The 22730-nt window shown below is 31.8% G+C and overlaps 1 protein-coding gene and 3 long non-coding RNA genes across 4 annotated transcripts; 1 reads left to right on the top strand and 3 right to left on the bottom strand.

Moving 5' to 3' along the window:
* Nucleotides 1-468: 468 nt before the first annotated feature.
* Nucleotides 469-1018, bottom strand: LOC121789442. The gene is made up of 2 exons (XR_006048043.1): nucleotides 862-1018; nucleotides 469-664 (listed from the first exon to the last, which is right to left on the bottom strand). It is a non-coding gene; the product is annotated as an uncharacterized LOC121789442 (long non-coding RNA).
* Nucleotides 1019-4328: 3310 nt separating this feature from the next.
* On the top strand, nucleotides 4329-7467 carry LOC121793131 (probable LRR receptor-like serine/threonine-protein kinase At3g47570). The gene is made up of 3 exons (XM_042191318.1): nucleotides 4329-5702; nucleotides 5747-6998; nucleotides 7086-7467. The coding sequence occupies exons 1-3, from the start codon at nucleotides 4329-4331 to the stop codon at nucleotides 7424-7426; spliced, it is 2967 nt and encodes a 988-aa protein (XP_042047252.1). The 3' UTR covers nucleotides 7427-7467.
* Nucleotides 7468-10932: 3465 nt separating this feature from the next.
* LOC121782795 lies at nucleotides 10933-13704 on the bottom strand. Its single transcript, XR_006046461.1, has 2 exons — nucleotides 11439-13704; nucleotides 10933-11343 (listed from the first exon to the last, which is right to left on the bottom strand). It is a non-coding gene; the product is annotated as an uncharacterized LOC121782795 (long non-coding RNA).
* A 6022-nt stretch (nucleotides 13705-19726) lies between these two features.
* LOC121767860 lies at nucleotides 19727-20761 on the bottom strand. Its single transcript, XR_006043219.1, has 2 exons — nucleotides 20279-20761; nucleotides 19727-20140 (listed from the first exon to the last, which is right to left on the bottom strand). It is a non-coding gene; the product is annotated as an uncharacterized LOC121767860 (long non-coding RNA).
* Between the last annotated feature and the right edge of the window lie 1969 nt (nucleotides 20762-22730).

Here is a 22730-nt window from a genome sequence, read left to right as displayed (position 1 = left end):
GTACTATAAAGTCGACCAATTTGTAGTATAAAGTTGTACTCCATATTTATGAGACTTGGTAATAATATCTTAAACAAAATTTTTTTTAACTTTAATATATCTCGTGACCTAAACATAAATATGATTTTGACGTGCAGATTCAACAAATAAACTTCTAAAGTAAAACACAAGGAAAGAGCTGGTTGCTGCATCGAAAATTAGGTCATCGCTAGCAACGATTGACATACGAAGAACAAAACTATTGTGGCAGAGCTGTCGGACCGTGGTGGTGCCCGTGTCAACTCTAGAATTTAATAAAATTTTCTGAACTTCGTGAGCGAGCTGATGGTGGAGTCAATCAACCACAACTGGAATATCATTCTTCGACTTAGACTTGAGCCGATTTTTGGATAAAAAGACCAAAATTGAAGTAAGAGGTTCGAAAGTAGTTACTGAAATACGAAGTTATGAATGCATACTTGGGGCTTATAATTTCAATATTACCAGTTTATTAATTAAGTAAGCTACATATATAGTTGAAATTCCAGAAACAATAATAAAATTTAAATCAATAACATGACAAATTGTTAACGGCAGCAGCGGCAAAATCTATCTTTGTCGCTTCCACAACAGCCGGGCACTCCGCAATCATATTGATCATCATCTAGCTGCTCAACTTCGTTTACTGTCATTTTTTTATGTGTTACAAAACGTCTAGTGAAAAAAATGACGAGCAGTATAGAAGCAGTTCAGAACACGGTCCAAAAGCAAACGTTCTATTCAAGACGACTACAAAGAAAAGTAATGCACGAACACACGAAAGTAGAAGCAAAATTAACGGCAACACAACTATGAAAGTTTTGAGATGAAGAAAGTACTTACATGAATCTCTATTTGATTTCTCAGAGAGTTCTCGAGCATCTCCAACTCGTGAGGAAATAACAAGAATCGTAACTAAGAATATAGCGATCAATACATTTCTTGAAACCATTTATTTCCTCTACAAAATAAATGTGTTTATTAAGATTTTGTAATAAGATGTGGGGGATTTCAACTCCATTTTTATAGATTACTTCTTCACATGATATATGCCGAAAAAACATGAAGTATTTCTATAATAAAAATGTATGATGTCCTTTTAGATTGTGTTTTTTATTATTTATTAATTACATATGATAACACTCCATTTATATCTAAGAAATCAGATTTATTATTAAAAAACACGAATTCCTCCCCTAAAATTCAAGTCTTGCACCTATCACAAGTCCTAATAAATCATAGTATTGATATTTGTAGTTATAATTGATAGTTTAACTACTTATATGAATATTAAAGAATATAAATATATAAATTTAGTATTGAATAATTACTTTTATCTGTACAAAATCTATTAAAATATCTCAAGACTTGATCATAATTATTGACTAATTGTTGCCCTTGAACTAGTATTCCTTGAACTAGTCATTCTTCATTATTGTTTAAATGTTTCGTTGCTTCTCTTATATAACGTGATCGTGTTTTTAATTCATGTTTTTGGTCATGCATACAACTCAGACCACATATTATACAATTATAATTTTTTATTCAATTTTGTAATTTTGGTATTATAATTAACTATGTCACAAAAAATACTAACTTTGCTTTATCATTGATCATGACAATCAAATAGAACAGGTATGTAAGCCTCAAAATTCGTAGTGTGTGCGTTTACTATATGTGTAGGAACTCTCTCCATCATAAATTTAATAATTTAGTCCTATTGTTCAAAATTATATTATTTCTCTAATTCAAACATTTTTTGTCAATCTTAATGGTGAAATCAAGTCTATTTTTTCCTTTGTTTGACTAGAGAATCCATATTACAAATATTCGTAATAAAATATTACAAATATTCGTAATAAATTTCAGTGGCTATAAGAAATAGGGTAAAAAAATAAGTAAGGTCAATCTCTAACTTTCAATAGGAATGAGGTACTGAAAAAGTCGTTATTATTGATTAGTTTAATCTATTTATTTTAATTTTATTATACCAAAAAATATTGTATAATAATCAATTTTACAAATTGTATGAAAATCAAAATACATGTATTTTTTATTACTCCGGAGAGATGTAGAAAGAAAAAGTAATTCAAGTATTGTCGGTGGAGATTGGATCTCACCTTATTAGAGAGAATAGTTTTTAAAATTAGAAAATGCATACTTTTGTGGGGCGGACTAAAATGGAAATAGTGCATGCTCTTATGGGACGAAGGCTGTATTTATTAGGTTAAAACAGAACGAATGTAAACAAATTGATCTGAGATTTTAAACAAATTTGGCATCTATCTTTTATACGCGTATTATTAGGGATGTATTCATTTCCTTTTTGCATATTTTCTCCTTTTTCCTTCTTGATCTCAGCCCCACGATTTTGTCATCGATGGTTAGATTAGTGCCACGTGTCATTTAATAATGCAGATTTTCAGTTGAATAATGCACACCGACTAATAATGCATCCTTATAGTGTAATAATGCAGATCATCTAGACCTTTGATGAATGAGATCTAACGGCTCATATTAAGAAGAATAAAGGATCTAAGGGATGAATAGGAGAATAACGCTCCCCCATATTATTATCCAAGAACATTTTAATTTGTTATTTTATCATGTACTAATATTGTCATGGGCCCATAATTCGTTTCCAATAGTGCATAGGCCCAAAATGGTATTAGCCCACATGCGGAATAAAAATATGGAGTACAATTGTACTGCTCTATTTAAAATTTAAATTCTTATACTCTATATAAGTTTATATAGCATTTTTTTTAAGTAATTCGAATAATCATTACATGAAAATTTCGTATAAAGGCTTAATAGTCTAAAATAATTAGTAGTACTATTTTTAAATTCTACTATCCATCTTGATGGATTTTGCTTTTGCCATATGAATAGGGCTAGAATTAATGGCCATTAACTCATAAAAATATGCATCATAAAAATCACAATCTAATAAATTTTCATGTTATTGTATTAGCATAAATACTTGCTGCCTTGCTGGGGATAAGACTTTGAAAAAAACGACATATATTTTTTTTTATCATAGTGGACGCTGCATCAGCATTCTATATATGGATAAATACAAGTTGTCAAGTGTAACTGACATACCATAGTATAAGTCTCTAACATACGCCTGTCTAATATGAAATGAATTTAATTTATAGTAGACTTCTTTTTTGTTAAAGTTTGAAAATCTTTAAATATTCTAGAAGTTGATATTAAAGTGGTAGTTTTGACCGGGTATGGCCATCCATGTAAGGTCAAACTTCAAAGCAAATTAAATCAAATTAGTTCCAGTTTGAATAAGTCACCTCATACATATTCAGCCAAGACAATCTATTAAGAATTAGGGTAGGTTAGTTGAGAATAAAAAAAATTTAGAAGCAAAAAATACTATTAAGCTTACGTACCAATATGAAAAAAAATACAGATAGTCTTTTCAAATATAAAAACCATCTACTAATATATGTATATATATCTATATAGGGTCACGATAATCTACAAACCCTCTATAATACAAACTATACAAATTTTAGGCGTTGACATTGTTGACATTCCCTCCAGTGACAGAATTTATATTAGGCGTTGACATTGACATTCCCCCAGTGACAGAATTTGTATTAGGCGTTGACATTTCCCCAGTGACAGAATTTGTATTACGCGTTGACATTGACATATGAATCACATTACTAACCGTTGATTACTTACAAGGAGTGTGTAGGATTAAAGTTTGTAGTTTGTATTATAGATAGGGGTTTGTATTTGATCACACCTCTATATATATGAGGAGATGATCCAAATAAGAATGTATCTAAATTCAGAATGAGCCAAATATATATAGTATTAAATTATTAAGATATTATAGTTAAATAAAATTGTTTGTGATATACCATATTTTAATTCTATAATTGATAGTATTTTATCCACACCTTTTCTGATCCAGCAACTACTTTATTTAAATCTAAATAACCACGTCAATAAGTAGGGGATACAAAGTAATATTTTGACATGTTTGGTGTGGGAAAAAAAAAGAGATATCATAGCTTAAGAACTTGAGTCAAATTCTTGAAATTATTTAGCTATTCTTTAATGCTTCGTTATGTTAATTACCCCATCATTGGACTTTAGATTTCACATTATGTCTTCGTTATGAAAGTATACGGTTGTCTCCTCTCCACCTAAATTTCAATGTATGCAAGTATGAGATTCTACTACTCCACAAAATCTAAAATCAAACAACTAATGAAATTAATTATAAATATAAATTTCAACTATGAACATGAATCCACGTCTTTATCCTCTCATTCATGAGCATGGCAAACTTGATGACATTTCTTCTTTCTCTACCACTCTTCTTCTTCCTCCTCTTCACCACCCTTCTTCCACCTACAACATGTTCCACCAACCAAACAGACCAACTCTCACTTCTAGCCATCAAATCCAGCCTTCAAGATCCACAAGGAGCTCTCTCTTCATGGAACCAAACACTCCCCTTATGCAGCTGGAGAGGCATCCAATGTCGCGGCAACAGAGTTGTCGCCTTAACCTTGTCGTCTCTAGGCCTCGTCGGAAACCTCTCCCCGCACATAGGTAACCTCTCTCTTCTCACCAACATCACCCTTAGAGACAACTCTTTCCAAGGCCCAATTCCTCCACAAATCACTCTCTTACCCATGCTTCAGCTTCTTGACTTTAGAAACAACTCCTTCATGGGCGAAATACCAAAAAATATCTACAACTGCACCAACCTCGTGCGGCTTGATTTCACAATGAATTTTCTTTCCGGAGCCATACCTAATGAACTAGGCTTCTTGCCCAAACTCGAAATAATAGCTTTTTCAAGAAACCACTTTTCCGGGCTTATCCCTTCATCCATTGGTAACATAACAACCCTCCAAAGGTTGTCTTTAGGATCATGCAATTTCTCCGGAGAGATTCCCGAGTCACTCGGCCGCCTCCATAGCCTCGAATCTCTTCAATTGAGTGAAAATAACTTCACTGGTAGCATTCCTCATGCTCTCTTTAATATATCTAGTATTATATATTTTGATGTTTCTATTAATAGTCTTGAAGGGATTATTCCTTCTAGTACTGGTGTCACACTTCCTAATATTGCTGTTTTACTTCTTGAGGGAAACCTTTTTAGTGGGCCCATCCCTAGTTTCATTTCAAATGCTTCACTGATTGAGTGGATTGTCTTGTCCACTAATCAATTCACTGGACCTATACCTAATCTTGAGAGGCTTACTTTGATTCAAGATTTCTTTTTACATTCAAACTTGATTGAAGATGACATGAGCTTCATTTCATCATTGACAAATTCGACCAAGTTAGAGCGTTTTGATGTTAGTGAGAACATGTTGAGTGGTTCTTTACCAGAATCCTTAGGCAATTTGTCTATTCTTGTCAATATGTTTGACATACACAAGAATCAGATACATGGAAGCATTCCTTTAGGAATTGGAAATCTTGTCAATCTTGATGTGGTTGATCTGTCTCACAATCTTCTTGATGGCCAAATTCCCGAATCAATGTCAAAGCTCTCGAATTTGCGTAACCTTTTTATGGGAAGAAATAGATTTCGAGGCGAACTACCTTCATTGTTTGGAAACATGACTCATTTGAGTCGATTCCAACTATATGGGAATGAGCTTTCTGGAAATGTGCCTTCTAGTCTTGGGCTCTTGGCAGCTTCTCCAACTTGCTAGAGTTAGACCTCTCTGAAAACAAGTTCACTGGTTTGATCCCTCGAGAAATCATGAGACTTTCGTCGCTTTCCATTGTGCTTAATCTCTCTCACAATGCCCTTGAGGGTTCTATTCCAAGTGAAGTTGGCTCTTTGAGAAACCTCGCGGCATTGGACTTGTCTAGCAATAGACTGTCTGGAGTGATTCCCACATCTTTGAGTAGTTGCGTTAGCTTGCAACGACTCTACCTCGATGAGAATCTTCTTCAAGGTGAGATTCCTGTAGGAATGAGTTCTTTGATGGGCTTACAAGAGTTGGATCTTTCGCAAAACAATCTGTCTGGATCAATTCCCTCGTTTTTGGAGAATTTGAAGCTTGAGACGCTGAACTTGTCCTTCAATAGGCTACAAGGAGAAGTTCCGTCGAGAGGAGTTTTTACGAACTTAAGTTCAATTTCTCTTGATGGAAACCAAGGTTTTTGTGGCGGAATTGAAGAGTTGAAGTTCCCTACTTGCAAAGGAGTCGAAGCTTCCAAGGCAAAACTATCTACTTTGTGGAAGATCTTGATCCCAATAGTGGTTATTGGAGGATTGTGCATTGTGATTCTAGTATTTCTCCAGTGCAAGAAAACAAAAGAAAATCCTCATCCCGTTGTTTCATCGGAGGATACTATTGGTGGCCAGCTATTGAGGCTTTCTTATGCAGATCTCCTCAAAGCAACAAATGGATTCTCCGAGAGTAATGTGGTTGGTGTTGGGAGATTCGGGTCCGTTTACAAAGCTGTTCTCGATGATGAGAAAGACATAGTTGTAGCAGTCAAAGTGCTTAATCTTGAGATCAGAGGGGCGTCAAAGACATTCATGGCGGAGTGTAGAACATTGGGAGGCATAAGGCATAGGAATTTGGTGAAACTTGTAAGTGTATGTGATAGTGTGGACTTCAAAGGCAATGATTTCAAAGCATTGGTGTATGAATTCAAAGTCAATGGGAGTTTAGACAAATGGCTTCACAACAATGAGGAAGAAAGTGGTGAAGATTTGAAGAGTCTTAGCATAATACAGAGGCTTAACATTGCCTTAGATATTGCTCATGGGATTAAATACCTTCACTTTGGTAGTGACTCATCTATTATCCATGGTGATTTGAAGCCGAGCAACATTCTCTTAGATCATGACATGGTTGCTTGTGTTGGGGATTTCGGATTAGCTAAGATTGCCTCAAACATACTTTCATTTTCATATGAAAGCAATACGAGTTCCTTCGGGATCAAGGGTACCTTAGGCTATGTCCCTCCAGGTATATTCTTGAATTATATATTTCGAATTTACTAAACGATGACTTTTTAGCCTGAATCTAACTATTTTTCTTGTAATTTTTGTGTAGAATATGGCACGTTTGACTCGATTTCTATGCAAGGGGATGTGTATAGTTTCGGGATCATCCTTCTAGAGATGTTCACAAATAAAAGGCCAACAAATGATTTGTTTGGTGGTGAGGTAAATCTCCATAAATATGTGAGCTCTGCTTTATCACATGGGTTAATGGATATCGTTGATCCACGATTAAAGATAGAAGGTTTGGAAATGGAGTTTATTGGTAGTATTTTGAATATCGGTGTGTCATGCTCAAAGGAGAATCCAAGAGATAGAATGCCAATTACTCTTGTTGAAAATGAGTTGGCTGACATTCTAGCTCAACTACAACCTTTTTCTTGGGATGTATGAACTAAATTACCTAGTTTTCTTTTCTATGTCTTGTTTAGCTTGATTACTGCTGTTTTTATATTATAATGATAATGATAATGATAATGATTTTGAATAGAGCATTGTAATGATAGAGCATTCATTTTTGTTCATAACTGCTGCTTTTATATTATAATGATAATGATAATGATAATGATAATGATAATGATAATGATAATGATAATGGTAATGGTAATGATAATGATTTTGAAAAGAGCATTATAATGATTTTGGATAGAGCCTTCATTTTTGTCCATATGTTAATTTCGTTACCTTTTTTTATTGTTTCTATTTTAAGTTGGTTATAGATTGTATCACTATTGCTTGTCATTTTCTTTAACCGTTTTGATGCCACATAATCACACCTAACATTCAAATTAAGGCTTATTTGAAAAATCACCTATTTATAGTGAATTTCTTGTAAACTTTGCACTAAATAAGTTAAAATTAAAAAATAAAGCAAAATTTTATATGTTGTAGAGGAATTAAAATAAGTGAGAATGATACGAATTATTAAAATGAGTTTTAGTACTCCATTAAGTTGGCGCTTTAAGAAAATCGAACATTGTAACGATCTAGCACTGTTTCGATTCAAATTTATTGATAAACTAAGATTTAAATGCTACATGTTCTATAGAGAAATGTTATAGCGTATGAAATTATATGATGAGAAAATAAAATAAGACAACAAAAGTTAAAAAATATATAGAATATTCATCTTCCAGAGTAATGAGTGCAGCTATGTGCTTTAAAGAAATACTACAATGATGAATTGGCTGCTATTATTCCTGGATTCAAATCTCTCACCCAAGAAACTATTGATTGGATGAAGAAGTATGCCCAAACTTGCAAAACCAACTAGTAGAATTGGTCGATACTATGATGACATCGGCACTCATGAAGTAAGTATCATTTTCTTAATTTTCTAAAAATGTTACTGTTTTTTTAGTTAGTTAAATTTGAGAATCATGAATTAATTTGTTTTATGCCAGAGCTTTGATTCATTTTTCTCTGTGTTTTAATTTTTGTTTTAATTTCAAAAGAAACCTTGCCGAGGAAGCTATGAATGTGTTGTTCGGTCCTAGCGTGAAATGTCTGGCTCATGTATTCGACGTTTTCTAACTAGTCATGTTTGTGCATTTGAACCCTGAGAGTAAAGGAGGGCAAATGCTCACTGTGATGGATTGCTACATGCAAGAATATGGGGTGACAAGGCAATATGTTGTTGCTCTGTTTATTAATTCAATAGTCATTTGATTTGTACCATAAAATCAAATGTTTGTTAAAAACAGCGGCGTCGATGGATTCATAATCAAGCATAGAGTTGACCATCTCATGACTATGAGAAAAAAAAAAACACATATGTGAAAAATATACAGTGAAAAAACAGCCAAATCAATACCCCTTCCGTCTATAGTAGTGGAGTCATTTTATCATTTTAGTACGTTCCATAGTAATAGAGTCATTTCTCATTTTAGTCAAAGTTAAAATGAGACTTTATAAATCACGGAAGGAATGAATAAAAGTTAGGAACTAGTTATATAAATAAGATGTTATATATAGTATAAGAACTAAAACGTATAAATACTTTGATAGAATCCCATTCTACCAACCGAACGTAAGAAAGATAGTATTTATATTGTCACACTTCGGCAATATTGTAACTTAACCATATCGTTTTATTGATATTTTAAAAAATAAACTTTTTTTTTCGTTGGAGGCTTGAGTATTCTTGATATGGTTAACGGCAGCATCGACAATATAAGCTCTGTTTACCACAGCAACCATAGGGACATACATATCCATCTTGATCTATCTCTTCATTTTCCTTTGCTGATAAAAAAAACCAACATAATTAAAAATTTACAGTTAATAGTATTCCTAATAGAGTCATAATTATAAACTGAATCCTATATATCATTAGTGTGAGAGTCTAAAGTCAAACGAATCAAATTTAATAATAATTTTAATTACTCGTCAATTGATTCATACTAATATTTGATTCGCATAACATGTTTTCATGATTTTTAATAATATCTCCAAATATATTTTTCCGATGATAGGGTAAAATTAACTAATTGACTATAAACTATAATTTAAATTCATATATATATATATAAAAGGAGATGGTCAAAGTATGACTACTTTTAAATGCATAACTAGATAACTCAAATTTAGTTCACTATAAGAACGATTTTAGTTCATTATAAGAGCGATTTAGTTCACTATAATATATAGTGAAGTATTTACTCCATGAAATATTTAGTTCACTATTATGGCACTTTGGTTCACTTTGTATTTTCAAATTCATGTTGTGAACTAAAACATCTTTATAGTGAACTAAATCGCTCTTATAATAAACTAAATTCACGTTCACAATTCAGTAAGTAAATGTATAAATAAATTTGGAAAAATAGAAAATTGTAAATCGAATAAGGGTGTTATAAACGTGCTTACATGCCACTTTATGGGACGTCTCAGCCAGTTCTCTAGAATCTGCAACCTCTGAGGAAATGAGAATCGCGATAACTAACAATAGAGCTATTGATACATTTCTTTTGGAAACCATTTTCTACTCTGGAAATTCAATGAGTATGTATGTTTTGATTTTGTATGAGAATTTATCATTTTCCACTCCATATTTATAGATAAATTCTTAATGCTATGGACGGAAAAATCAAATTGGTTTTGCTATGATTTTTCAAAGAGTGCATTTATATCTATATGAAATGTGTACTTTTATAATTTATTTTTCACATGTAATTACAATTTCTAATGGTAATAGTTTAGTCAATTAATGTATATATATTTCGTATTTTTATTTTAATACGTCCGTATAAAATAGGAATATCAATTATACTTAAAAATCGGAAATATGATCAAATTTATGTATTTTTAGTAAAAACACTTCCTATGAATAACTTAGAACCATCATTAGTATACGATAATGAAAGCTTTTTCTCGAATAATGCAAGGTTATTTTGTAATACAACTTCTTTATGTTTATTTTAACACGCTTTCAATTCGGTTTACTACGTCCCATTTCATGATCGAAAATTCGAAACACATGTCTTGACTTTTTGTCTTGATGCCAAGACTCAAAATCGATCTACATTTTCTTGTTTGACTAGTAAATACTCCCTCCATCCCATCAACGATGAGATCATTTTCCTTTTTTATTTGTTCCAATCAAGATGACTAAATATTAAAAAATAGAAACATATTTAATTATTATCTCTACTTTGTTTCCTCACTCTTACTTTATTTTCTCTATTTAACACACAAAATAAAACTACACAAAATCACATGTCGTTTCAACTTAAACTTACAAAATAACTAATTTACATTAAAACTTGGCAAATTGAGTATTTAACATTTACGAGTATCTTTCTTATTTTTGTATGCAATAATATTTTTATTAGGTGTCGGATAGAATTTTCAAACATCAAACATCAAACATCTATGAAATGAAAAACAAAGTAAAGATGTTTAACAAGAAAAATATCGGTCAATTAGTCCAACATATTCAATTTACAGGTAAGCCATGAACTTTATTAGAAATGAATCACTCACCCCTTATAAGGCCTTATAAGGGGAGGGTTATCCATACTTTTATAGGTGAGCTAGGATCGTTACCAAGTCGATGTGGGACAAGATATTAAGAATTTTAACAAACTTTACTTTCCTTATTAAAAAAAAAACTTAAGCTAATATACTAGGGCTATTGTTGGGCTACAGGCAGCAGCGACAATATGGGGGAGGCCCGGCTGCTACGGCTGTACGAGGAGCACCAGCACCAGCACCGGCCTCAGCATCCGCAACAGCACCAATAGTATTACAACATCCATGGGGGCACCGAAAACGTGCATAGCTTCTCATCATCTTCTCACCTTCTTTATCTGAAATCATATTTAATGAATAATCCAAGTACTCAAAAAGACACACACAACACATGTTTGAATGAGCTGAGAAATTTCGAAAAGAAAGTGCTTACTTGATGAAACTCGATTGAGGTGCCGAGCGTCTGCAACTTGCGAGGAAATTAGAAGAGCCATCAATAATAAAAGGGCCATAATTTCAATTCTTCTTTGAACCATTTTTTTGGATTTATAGAAAATCTAATGTATATATATGCAAGCTGAAGTTATTACGAGCAACCATGCTTATATTATATATGCAAGTTGAAGAAGCAGGGTGGTTAGGGAGCCAACAATTTTGAAATTTTATAATTAATTAAGAGTTCTACTTTAGTAATTTTATGTTAAAATTTGAGAATCAAGAATTTGTTTTTGTCAAAATCTCTTATTTTACTCGTTTGAAAAGTAAATCCTTAATTAATAGTATATAAATTTTATTCTTGTGTGGATTCCAACTGGTTGAAAGTAGTGTGAAGGGTGATTCATTGGTCGGTTAACTATATTGATAGAGATGAAGACTTTGGGGTCGTCTATTAGTTAAACGAAGACTGCGTTGGATCAAAGCGACAATTGTACTAATAATAATAATAACTGAAAATTTCCATGCACGTTCATTTAATTTGTTTAGGGTGACATATTATTTGAATGAAAATTTATTTTATACAAAATAATATTCCTCTATCCATGAAAAAATGAAAAAGAAAGAAAAGTTGATAAAACAAATGGAAAAGAAAGAAAAAAAAGATGAAAAATGTTATGATACCACATTATCAAATGGGATTAGTTTTGATAAACAAGTGAAAAATGAAAATATGACACTATTTTTCGTGAAAATGTATTAGAGAAAAGAAATGCCACCTGCGTTAGAGAATTGAGATTTAAATAATTCTTCTTTGATATTATAAATCATTACAATCATCCCTCATGGCAATTAAATAAACATAAATAATTAATTAGTAAAATAGCAAACAAATCAAACAATAAATAATATCAAATCGTAGAACACTCTAAAGTAGGCAACAAATCAAATAACACTAATAACACTTTAAATAAGAGTAGTTCTTAAAAGATAGCGAAGATAACTATTCCCGAAAATTTTTGGCTCGATGTATGATTTCATTCAGAACATAATGATAGGAAAAGACAAAATATTGGTCTCTATTGTGGTTGAATAAAAATAAATAAACAATAAATGCTTGGCTCTTGAATAATGGAGTTGGGGGTAAATTTTTGTCGCACTGTACGTGACTATTTCAATTCTAATCATAATCCACTCAGTTTTGGGCTAGCCGGTCAAGCCAGAACCATTAAAACAAATTTAACATGTAGTATATAATTTTCCTTTATAATTATTTTCTTGTATTAAAAATTATACTCCCTCCGTCCCATAGAAATATGTCACATTTCTTTTTTCAACCGTCCCATAGAAATAGTCCATATTCATTTATAGAAACATTTTTCTCCCTTTTTTCCTTTATCATTTATGAGTCCCACAGTCACTACACAATTTCAACTGCTATTTTTTTCATTTTCTCTTATTTTACCAATTACATATTAAAACTCGTGCCGACCTCAAATAGCCTATTTGTATGGGACGGAGGGAGTATCATGTTTTCTCAAATTGGAGCCCTAGAAGAATCTTGCTCTAATTCTGTTGAAATTTGATTAATGCTTCTGCTTTCTACTTGTGTTTTATGATGGTTGCTATAGCATTGGAGTTTGACTTTCAGTTGCTTCTTCTGTAAAGGGAACGAGAAATAAGAGCTGCTGAGGAGAGGCTTCTAGAAAAAGATATCCCGAGGAGTGCCGATGAATTTAACTATTTTAGTGAAATTGGAAACCTTTTATCGTGTAACGTAAAGAGTCCTTTTTTTTTTTTACTCTTTCTCCATATTTAGGAGAAATGATGGAAAGTATGTTAATGTGGCTCGAAATAACCAGACAAATTAATCAATGACCTAGCTAACAGTAGGTTGAGTTGGACAGTTTAACTCTCTAACCACTACTTCATGCAATTGCCGTAATAATGCAACCACACACACCCCATCATCCTCCTTTTTCCATAGTGAAAAAGATAGAATATGTTTGTCACATTAATTAGTAAAAATATATCGAGGCCGGGCCGGGTATCGGATGTGCACTTTAAACTATTTTCGGGTTCAGGTACCTGGTTTTCTTGGGTGGGGTATCCAAGGGTACTCGAATTCCCACCCTTAAACAGATGGAGTATTAGTACTCCCATACTCCCTCCGTTTCTTCATAGTTGAGGCAAAACTTTTCGGCACGGAGTTTAAGAAAGAGATGTTGAATGTGTTAAATAAATAGATAAAAAAGTAAGAGAGGGAAAAAAATAGAGAGAATAAAGTAGAAAGTGAATAAAGGAGAGAGAATAAAGTAAGAGATGGTAAAGTAAGAAAGAGAAAAAAGTTAGTATATAGGAAAATGACTCAACTATGAGGAAACTTCCCAAAATGAAAAAATGACTCAACTATGAAGAAACGGAGGGAGTATTAGTAAGCACTCCTTGAAATGCACATGTTAGCAAATGGAAATGATATGTGTGGACCTCACCACTTATTCTTCTCACAACACCGTCTCTCCCATCTTTCCATTTGTCATATTTCCTCCATAAATATTCAGCTGTTTCTCCAACACCAACGCATTCCTATCTCCGGCCATGGTTATTTTCCTGCGGGGTAAGGGTAAATTGGTCGTCGGGAAGCGGGGGCTGACCGCTCTGTAACCTTGATGACATTTCTTCTTTCTCTAGCACTCTTCTTCTTCTTCTTCTTCTTCCCATCCTTCCACCTCCAGCAATCAAACAGACCAACTCTCACTTATGGCCATCAAATCACGCCGTTGGGATCCACAAGGATCTTTCAGTTCATGGAACCATACACTCGTCAAAGACCTTTCCCATTTAAATTGATGGGAAAGGTTTTCGACGAGGCCTTGAGACGTCAAGGTTAAGGCGACGACTCTGTTGCCGCGGCATTGTATACCTCTTTCGTTGCTCGAACATGTTGCAGGTGGAGGAGGGTCAGTGAGGAAGGGGAATATGAAGAGTGCTAGAGGAAGCATGTTGCCAAAAGGCTAACAACAATATTTAGAGATAATAGTGGGATTAGAATACTTAGGTGTTTGAATTTTTGACAAAGTTATACAAGCTTATATAGCATAAAGTTTTGAAATATTTGACAGTGACTTAAATTTTTGGTGATTGATAGTGATCTATAACCAAACTATGAACTATAAATATGAGAAAGTTGGGAAGCAAAGCAATTGCTTATGTTGGCCTTTTTCTTCACAATGTTTCTTCTAATTTCCACTTTCAAATAGACATTGGCACATGCAAGTATTTGATATTTTGAACCTGTCTCCAAATTTATGCAAAAAGGTACGTAGTAGTGTATTTAATTTACTTGTACGCAAGGTTACATATTTGGATGTGTCATCTTTATGTTGGAGAATTATTCAATGCACGCCGTAGGAATTCAAGATATTTTGCTTTTCATATGTTTTTTAAATGTAGGTAAGTGTACAACTCAACCTATTGTATGCTCATTAATTAATTTTTCTGATTATTTTCTAGGCCACATTAACCTACTTTCCATCATTTCTCCTAAATATGGTGAAAGAATAAAAAAAAAAAGGGACTCTTACCTGCTTCACAAATTAAATTGACGCGATAAAAGCTTTCCAATTTTACTAAAATAGTTCAATCGTCCAATTTCACGTCTTCACCCCCACTCAATTTTCTATCCATTTTCATGTCTTTGATACAAAATGTAGTTATCATTGAAAGTTAGCGTTTATGTTAATTGCTCATTACCTAAGACCCCACCTGTATTTTCACTAATATAATGCTCAAATATATACTCTTTTGCTAAACCTCCAACCTTAAATAATTTGAGGTCGATTTGGGAAGATGGTTGTAGTCTGTAGGTAGCTAGGAGTAAATGGTAGAGAAAGTTCTCTTAAAATAATGTTAATTAACCCTTTTATGGTGTTTTTTATATCTATCAAAGAATAAATAAATTGAAAATTTTGTTCGAAGTACATAAATTTGTTAGCATTATATGATTCTGTTATCCTCTTTCGTCAATATACATTCTATTTCGCATAAATAATTGAGAGTAAAATTCATTGATAAGCTAGCAAGGATGAGCAGAGTTATAATTCGTTTAAAAATAAATAAATTGCCTTACACTCATTTGCTAAATAATCTTATTTAATGACTCGTGTGAATTACATACGGAGCAATGAATAGAGAAAAAATATAAAAAAATGTATAAATATATAAATTTGTATTTATAAAAAATAATTCTTCCGTCCCCAAAAAAATAGACTAGCTAGTTTTTCCATTTTGGTCATTCCCTAAAATTAGTCAAACTCTAAATTAGGAAAGTTTTGAACAAACACACGTACACTACTAATAATGCTGACTCCACAATCCACTAACACTACTTTCACTACTTTTTTTCCTCTCTTTACATTTTTCTATCTCTCTTTTACTTTAATAAATCCACATTAAATTATCAATAATTTTCTAGAAATTTTTAATTTGTACGATGTAATTTAATGTAGATGATGAATAAATAATAAAAGATACTCGTATTACTCATCTCCAGTCTGTATTTATCTAATTTTCCATATTCATTCACTTCTTCATTTATCTTCCATCGAGGCGCTGCAGTGGACTAGAGAGAAGTTCTAATTGGGTTTATGTCTTGGGCCAGAAAATAATTAAATCATTAATTTTTTGGGCCATTATAAAAATTACTAAATGATATGTGGGCTATAGTTGACATGTTTATGGAGCTGCAAATTTAATTAATTCTCTCCACTCTTTTAAAATAGAAACTTTAGAAACGACACAGATTTTAATATAAATTGATAACAGAAGAGAGAGGAATAGAAAAAATGAGTAAAATAGTGTAAGAGATAGGAAGAGAAAAAGTAGTGGAATTAGTGTTGGTGGATTGTGGGTCCATTTCCTAAAATGAAGGGTTTTTAATTTTAGAAAACGGACTAAAAAAAGAAATTCTATTTTAGGAACAGATGGAGCAATAAGCCTTTTATTTAATTAAAAAAATTGTAATAACATTTAAATAGGGAGCATAAAATATCAAATTGAGCTATGTTTCATATTTAATAATCAGCTTAATAATTACACAAGCATAGTAGTTATTGAATTATATTTGTTGGGATAATTAATATTATAGACTTGTATTATCATAGAGATTATCCAAAACTTTAAAAGTAATTTGCGAGCCTTATTATTTGTCAAGACGCAAATTCTAAATTCAGTTTTACATATGATATATTATTCCTGAATTTTTATTCTATAATTTAAGAAATGACGTAAAATGTAGGATATGAAAATGGGGTGTATATATAATTATACGGTAGACATATTAAAATCTTAGATATCTTGCATCGATCCATTATTCCATTTTCAGGTTTTGCATCCCTCAATATATATAAATACACTAACAATAATGAAATGGATGAGATTTAGCATATTAAATTTCATAAAACTAAGAATTGATCATATATATAAGTAATAAAAGTAGATCATCTCCCACTTTTACGTACAAACTTTTCTTAAATTATTAATTGCTTATATTTTTTATGTTTTGATTAAAGTAGATAATCTCCCACTTTTAGTAACCAAACTTATCTTAAATTGATGTAACGCAGTCAATTAGAGAAAAGTGAAAAAGAGGTGTTAAAATATTAAGAAAGGCTAGTGGGCAAATACTTTCACTCTCTTTTAATTTACAATCAACCTGAAACGTATTCATTTTTTGGGAAAACATTAGTTTAATAAAAATCAAAGTTGGCATATTTGGGAAATTTGCTATAAGTCTCCATTAATTATTGGTTGTGTATAGGTAACTATGTAGTTTTCTTTAAAATCATGAATTTGTTCAAATAATTAATGGATAGTGGTGTATAAGTGTAGACGTGATGACTAAAGTCACTAAACGACATAATTTTGAGATACTAAAATAATTTTTTTCTTTTTTAAAACATAGTACTACTAATAAACAAATTTAGTGAGATGATACAATTGAAACTTTTGAAACTTCATTATTTGTTATTCAAGTTGCAATTAACTCAATCAATTATGTCATTCGATCACCAAGATTAAGTTGCCTTGTTGCCTTCCGGCTTCCGCCCAGATAAATAAAATATTTAAGAGCAAAATAACAAAAGTAAGTAAGCTCTTGATCTACCAATGTAGTACAATGGTATTAGTATGATTATAGATGTTTCTTGGGTTAGCTCATTTAGTATCGGATTATAATCGGTTCAGATTCGTTAGACTGTATTAAAGTTTAGACTAGAATATTTCATTCCTAACCATAACCCACATACGCTCGGGCTAGCCAGTTGGATGTTGTATCAGAAATAGGGCTGACAATTTTTTACACGAATTCATACGAAATTCATGGTTGGCGTCCTTATTGGGTCGACCTAATAAGAATCCAATAATTTCGGCTTGGATCGGAATAGGTTTTGGTTATTCGATAAGAAATAAACCTATTATTTAATTCTTTTTTATTTATTAAATTAATCTATTATACTTTAATTTTATTATTTATATTTAAATCATGATAATGTTTTAATTGTGTAATATCACACGTTCTAGTCATTATCATGTTATGTCAAGCTAACTTGTTTAGTAACTTATTAGCATTTACGTCAAGGCTAATATCACACACGAAATTTATGGGTTGGGACCCGATAAAAACCCGACGATTTTGGGTTGCGTTTGGTTTTGGCCTTATTAAGTTGGGTCGTTATTAAGTTGACCTGATAACAATCCAATCTGCACAATTTGTTAGCCCTAGACAAAATATTTTATAAAAACTTTTACATGAATGATTTTTCTTGTTAACTATGTTCTTATAATAAAATAGCAGTGTTTTCTAAAGTTAAACCTCTTAAATTCATACTCCGTTCGTTCCATAGTAGTGGAAGTATTCTTTTTTGGTGCAGAGATTAAGAAAGAGGTTTTTAATGTATTAAATAAAAAGATAGGAGTAATAAAGTAGGATAAAGGAAAAAATAGAGATAATAAAGTACTAAGAGAGAGGGAAAAGTAAGAGTGAGAAAATGTATTATACTTTTTACTAAAAAGAGAAATTACTCTATTTTTATAAAACGCCCATAGAAAAATGATTCTACTACTATGGAACGGATGAAGTATTAGATGCATAAATAAATGTTGTTTTAACATAATAAACTTACAAAAAAATAATTGATATTACAATATACTTTCTCCGTCCCTATGATGTTGTCCAGTTTTATCATTTTTGGTAAATTGGTCTCACTTTTCACTAATTCATTACATTCACATTCTACTATAATTAATAATATATAAATGTGGGACCTACATTCCACTAAATTTATTCACTCACATTTTTTTCATATTTCTTAAAATCGCTCAGAGTCAAATATGGACAATATTTCACATAAGGAAGGTGTATATACATCATAAGAAGTAATGATAAGACAAACATTTAAATGCAGAGAAAAATCAAAATCAATTACTCCCTCCATCCCCAAATATTGTCCCACTTTGACCTGACACGAGTTTTAAGAAATGTAATGAAAAGTAAGTTGAAAAAGTTAGTGGAGTGTGGGTCATACTTTTATATATTAGTTTTATAATTAAATGTGAGTAGGAATGAGTTAGTGGAATATGAGGTTCACTACCAAAAATAGTAAAAAGTGAAATAAGACAAATTTTGTAGGACAGACAGAAATGGAAAAATGGGACAAACTTTCAGGGACGGAGGGAGTATCAAACAACAAAATCTTAATATCAAATGAAAAACGAGCGAAGATGTTTGAATAGAAAGTAGTAACAATTTTTTTTATTAATTGGATCTAAGTCACTAGTTTTCGAGCAAGTCCTATTAGTCTTGGAGCATCCACAATGGGGCGGAGGATAGCCCGCCCGATGCATCCTCCGCCCTATCCTCCACCACTGCAAGTGGGCGGAGGATGCTCACCCCTTCCTCTGTGCCCTATCCATCCTCCGCAGACGATCAACCGATTTTTGCATCCTTCGGCCAATCATCCGCCCCATTGCGGGGTCAGGTCGATGCAATGTATTTTATTTTTAACTTTTTTTTATACTTTCTTAATATATATCATCACTTTTTTACTTCATTTCACACATTTCACTCCACTCTCTTCCCCATCTCAATTTCTCTCTAAATTCAAGTATGAATCCTGACGATTTCCGATATTTGCAAACATAAAATATAATTAATAAATACTCACGATAGGGTTTGTCTTTAATTTGTGGTATTTTTATATTTATTTTGCTAATTTACATATTTGCAAACATGAAAAATAAAATAAACTACAAAATAGTACTAGTAGTTAAAAAGATATAGTGCGCCCCACTGCAGGTGAATGAGACGGGGGATAAAATACTGGCATAGCGGAGTATATAGCCCTAGTGTGGATGCTCTTAAGCTATTTTCGATTGAATTTTGGCCAACCTATAACAAAGATAAACTGACTTTACTTCCCTTTATTTTTTTCTTATTCAAAACCTTAATTTTAGATAAAATAAAACATTAAGTATGGGTGTTGGTTGGATTGTGTGTGTTGGGATAATTGCAGCAGTGGCAATATCCGCCTCCGCTTCCGCCTCCGCCTCCGCCTCCGCCTTTGCCTTTGCCTCCTTTGGCGTATGCACCACAGCATCCATTCAGACAATTGCCTAAAGGTCTCATCTTTTCACCTTCTTTAGCTGAATGAAATAATTCCCACAATGTAATTAATTAAGAATCCTACAAACAACTGAATAATCTTATGCATGTACTACTACTTAACAAGAAAAAAAACTTGTAATGAAGCTTACAAATTTTGAAAGAAAGAAAATGCTTACATGGAACTGGATTGAGCTGTCGAGCGTCTCCAACTTGTGACGAAACGAGGAGAGCCATCAATAAAAAAAGAACCTTAACTTCAATTCTTGTTGAACCCATTTTGGATTTATAGAAAACCTAAAGCAATTACTCTCAAAACTCAGTTGGGATTTAAGTTATTAGTAGCAACCATGTGTATATATATATACATGCTGCATGGTGCGTACGGCCTAACAATTTTAAATATTTATAAGGATAATTTCATAATTTTATGTTATTATTTTTTTTAAATATTATTTATTTATAATTTGATCATTTGAAAATCGAATTTATTGTCAGAATTTTAATAATATAACTAATTAAGGCACAACACTCTCAACCGTGCTCTTCCCCAAGAGCATGGTCTTCACTATTTGTGGGTCTTACTATTCTATTATTCAATTTAAAAAGTATAATTACTAAAACCATTTCATTAATAATACAACTTCATTAAAAAACCCGAAAATGGCATTATAAATTCCTAAAAAATTAAAATTTGCATAATTTAAATTCTAAAAATTTAAGATACATAATTTAAATCCTAAAAATTAAAATCAAATTAAATTACATGATTTCAAATTGAGAGAAATGTTTGAGAAATAGTTTGGTTTGATATAAAAAATTGAGTGATGAATGCGGGTATTTATAGATGATTTAGATGAATTTGGGATAAAAAAATATAAAAAAATAAATAAATAATTATGAAAAACAGTCATAAACGGTTCTATTTTGAGAAGTGGGAAAAATTTAAATTTTTGCGGACTTTTTTGGATTTTTATGATTTTTTTTTTTAAAAAAAATGCATTAAATCGACGGCGGCCTCTAGCGGAGGGGCGAGTGGGCGTCACGCCCAGCCCACGTCGCGCTACGTGGGCTCGACAAGTGGTCCTTCGCAGAGAGTGCACGCTATCCTGCAAGAACACATTCGTGCCGTCGGCACGAGCACAATGGTGAACTCAGGCTTGGCCTCGGCACGAGCTGCTCTTAGCTAAGAGCACCCACTGTGGATGCTCTTAATTCCTTCCTATTTTAAGAATAATATCAAGGCTGTATGACATAAAATATGATGTTTAGAGATTTGTTAAGATTATATAATTGATCTTAATTTTGTTTTGATATTAAATGATATATTGATGAGTAAACTGTGAAATGAATTCTTGGTCCTCCTAATATGAAATGTTTGGCTTCTCTTGGAGTGTGTTATGCCCTACCATACTATTAAACTCATTCATACATTATGATTCATTTTGATATATTTAGTGACATATTCTTTTTTGATAAAAGAGACCGTTCTAAGGTCATTAAGCAAAAGGAGACAAGTTTTTAAAAAAAATAATATAAAAAAAAATAAACTACGTGTAACACGAATATAATGCACTTCAAATAAAAAACAAGCCAACTAATCAAAAAGCAGCTAAGTGAAGATCAAGAAGTGCACCCTCTAAAAAATCAACAAAATAAAAACAAAACACTCACTCATTAATGATTTTTAGACTATTTTTTAAGGTGGTTGGAAATACAAAATTTTTATAAAAGTCCATAATTTTTCTAATCAATTTGCCTTTACCTCTATAGTGGTAGATAAAGTGCTTACTTTTTGTTATTTGGCTTTAAAGTGTTTTCTGTATTGGGATTGAAGGTAAAGTACTTTTTTATGTTAACTCAACTCGGCAAAGCAACTTTATCTTAATGATTGAATGACTTTGCTAATTACTTTATGTTAATGGTTGAACGACTTTACTAATTCTTACGACTTTACTTATTCTTGGTTACAAGTGTTCTTTTCTTGTAGGAAATTTCCCATAAAGAATCCTACCACTTTCTTATCAAAGTGTCTACTTTGAGTTTCTTTAAACTAAAGTCTTCCCATAAAAAGAGAGTTATGCAGCAATAATTGCCCACTAAAATATGTTCGAATCGCCTTTCTTAATATTTCCGTATCACATTTTTTTCTTTTACTTTGTCTTATTAAATTCAAGATAATAAAAGTGGGAGATGCTACCTTTAATCAAAGTATAAATAATGCTAAGCGGTTATATTTTCTTTTGTAATTATATATATGATCATTTCTTAATTTGATAAAATTTATTTTGCTCTCGTCAGTTTCTATATTGTGAATGTATTTGAATTAATAATGTACAGATAAATATATAATCTCATATAGATCTTAGTATATTACTAGTGGCGAAGCCACATGAGGGCCGGTGGCACATAGTCCCCTATCAATTCCACTACGCTATTATATATACATACATCCATATGTCTAAGTGCTAATAACTACGCTATTATATATACATATATCTATTTATTTAACCTAAAGAAATAATAAACAGCATGAGCCTTGATTTTTATACTATAATTTATAACATTTAATTATGTAAATAATAAACCTATAATCAATTATAAATAAAATATTGAAAATTTATTATACAG

The sequence above is a fragment of the Salvia splendens genome, chromosome 2, assembly GCF_004379255.2.
Source record: "Salvia splendens isolate huo1 chromosome 2, SspV2, whole genome shotgun sequence".
In the NCBI taxonomy this organism is placed as follows: domain Eukaryota; kingdom Viridiplantae; phylum Streptophyta; class Magnoliopsida; order Lamiales; family Lamiaceae; genus Salvia; species Salvia splendens.
Note: the sequence above shows the minus strand (reverse complement) of the source record. Positions and strands in the feature narration are given on the sequence as shown.

Bases quoted from the DNA above. Each gene is read 5' to 3' on its own strand.
- LOC121793131 (XM_042191318.1), top strand. From the start codon at position 4,329: ATGGCAAACTTGATGACATTTCTTCTTTCTCTACCACTCTTCTTCTTC. The intron at 5,703-5,746 runs GCAGCTTCTCCA...TCTGAAAACAAG, and splicing joins CTTCTAGTCTTGGGCTCTTG to TTCACTGGTTTGATCCCTCG. The intron at 6,999-7,085 runs GTATATTCTTGA...ATTTTTGTGTAG, and splicing joins CTTAGGCTATGTCCCTCCAG to AATATGGCACGTTTGACTCG.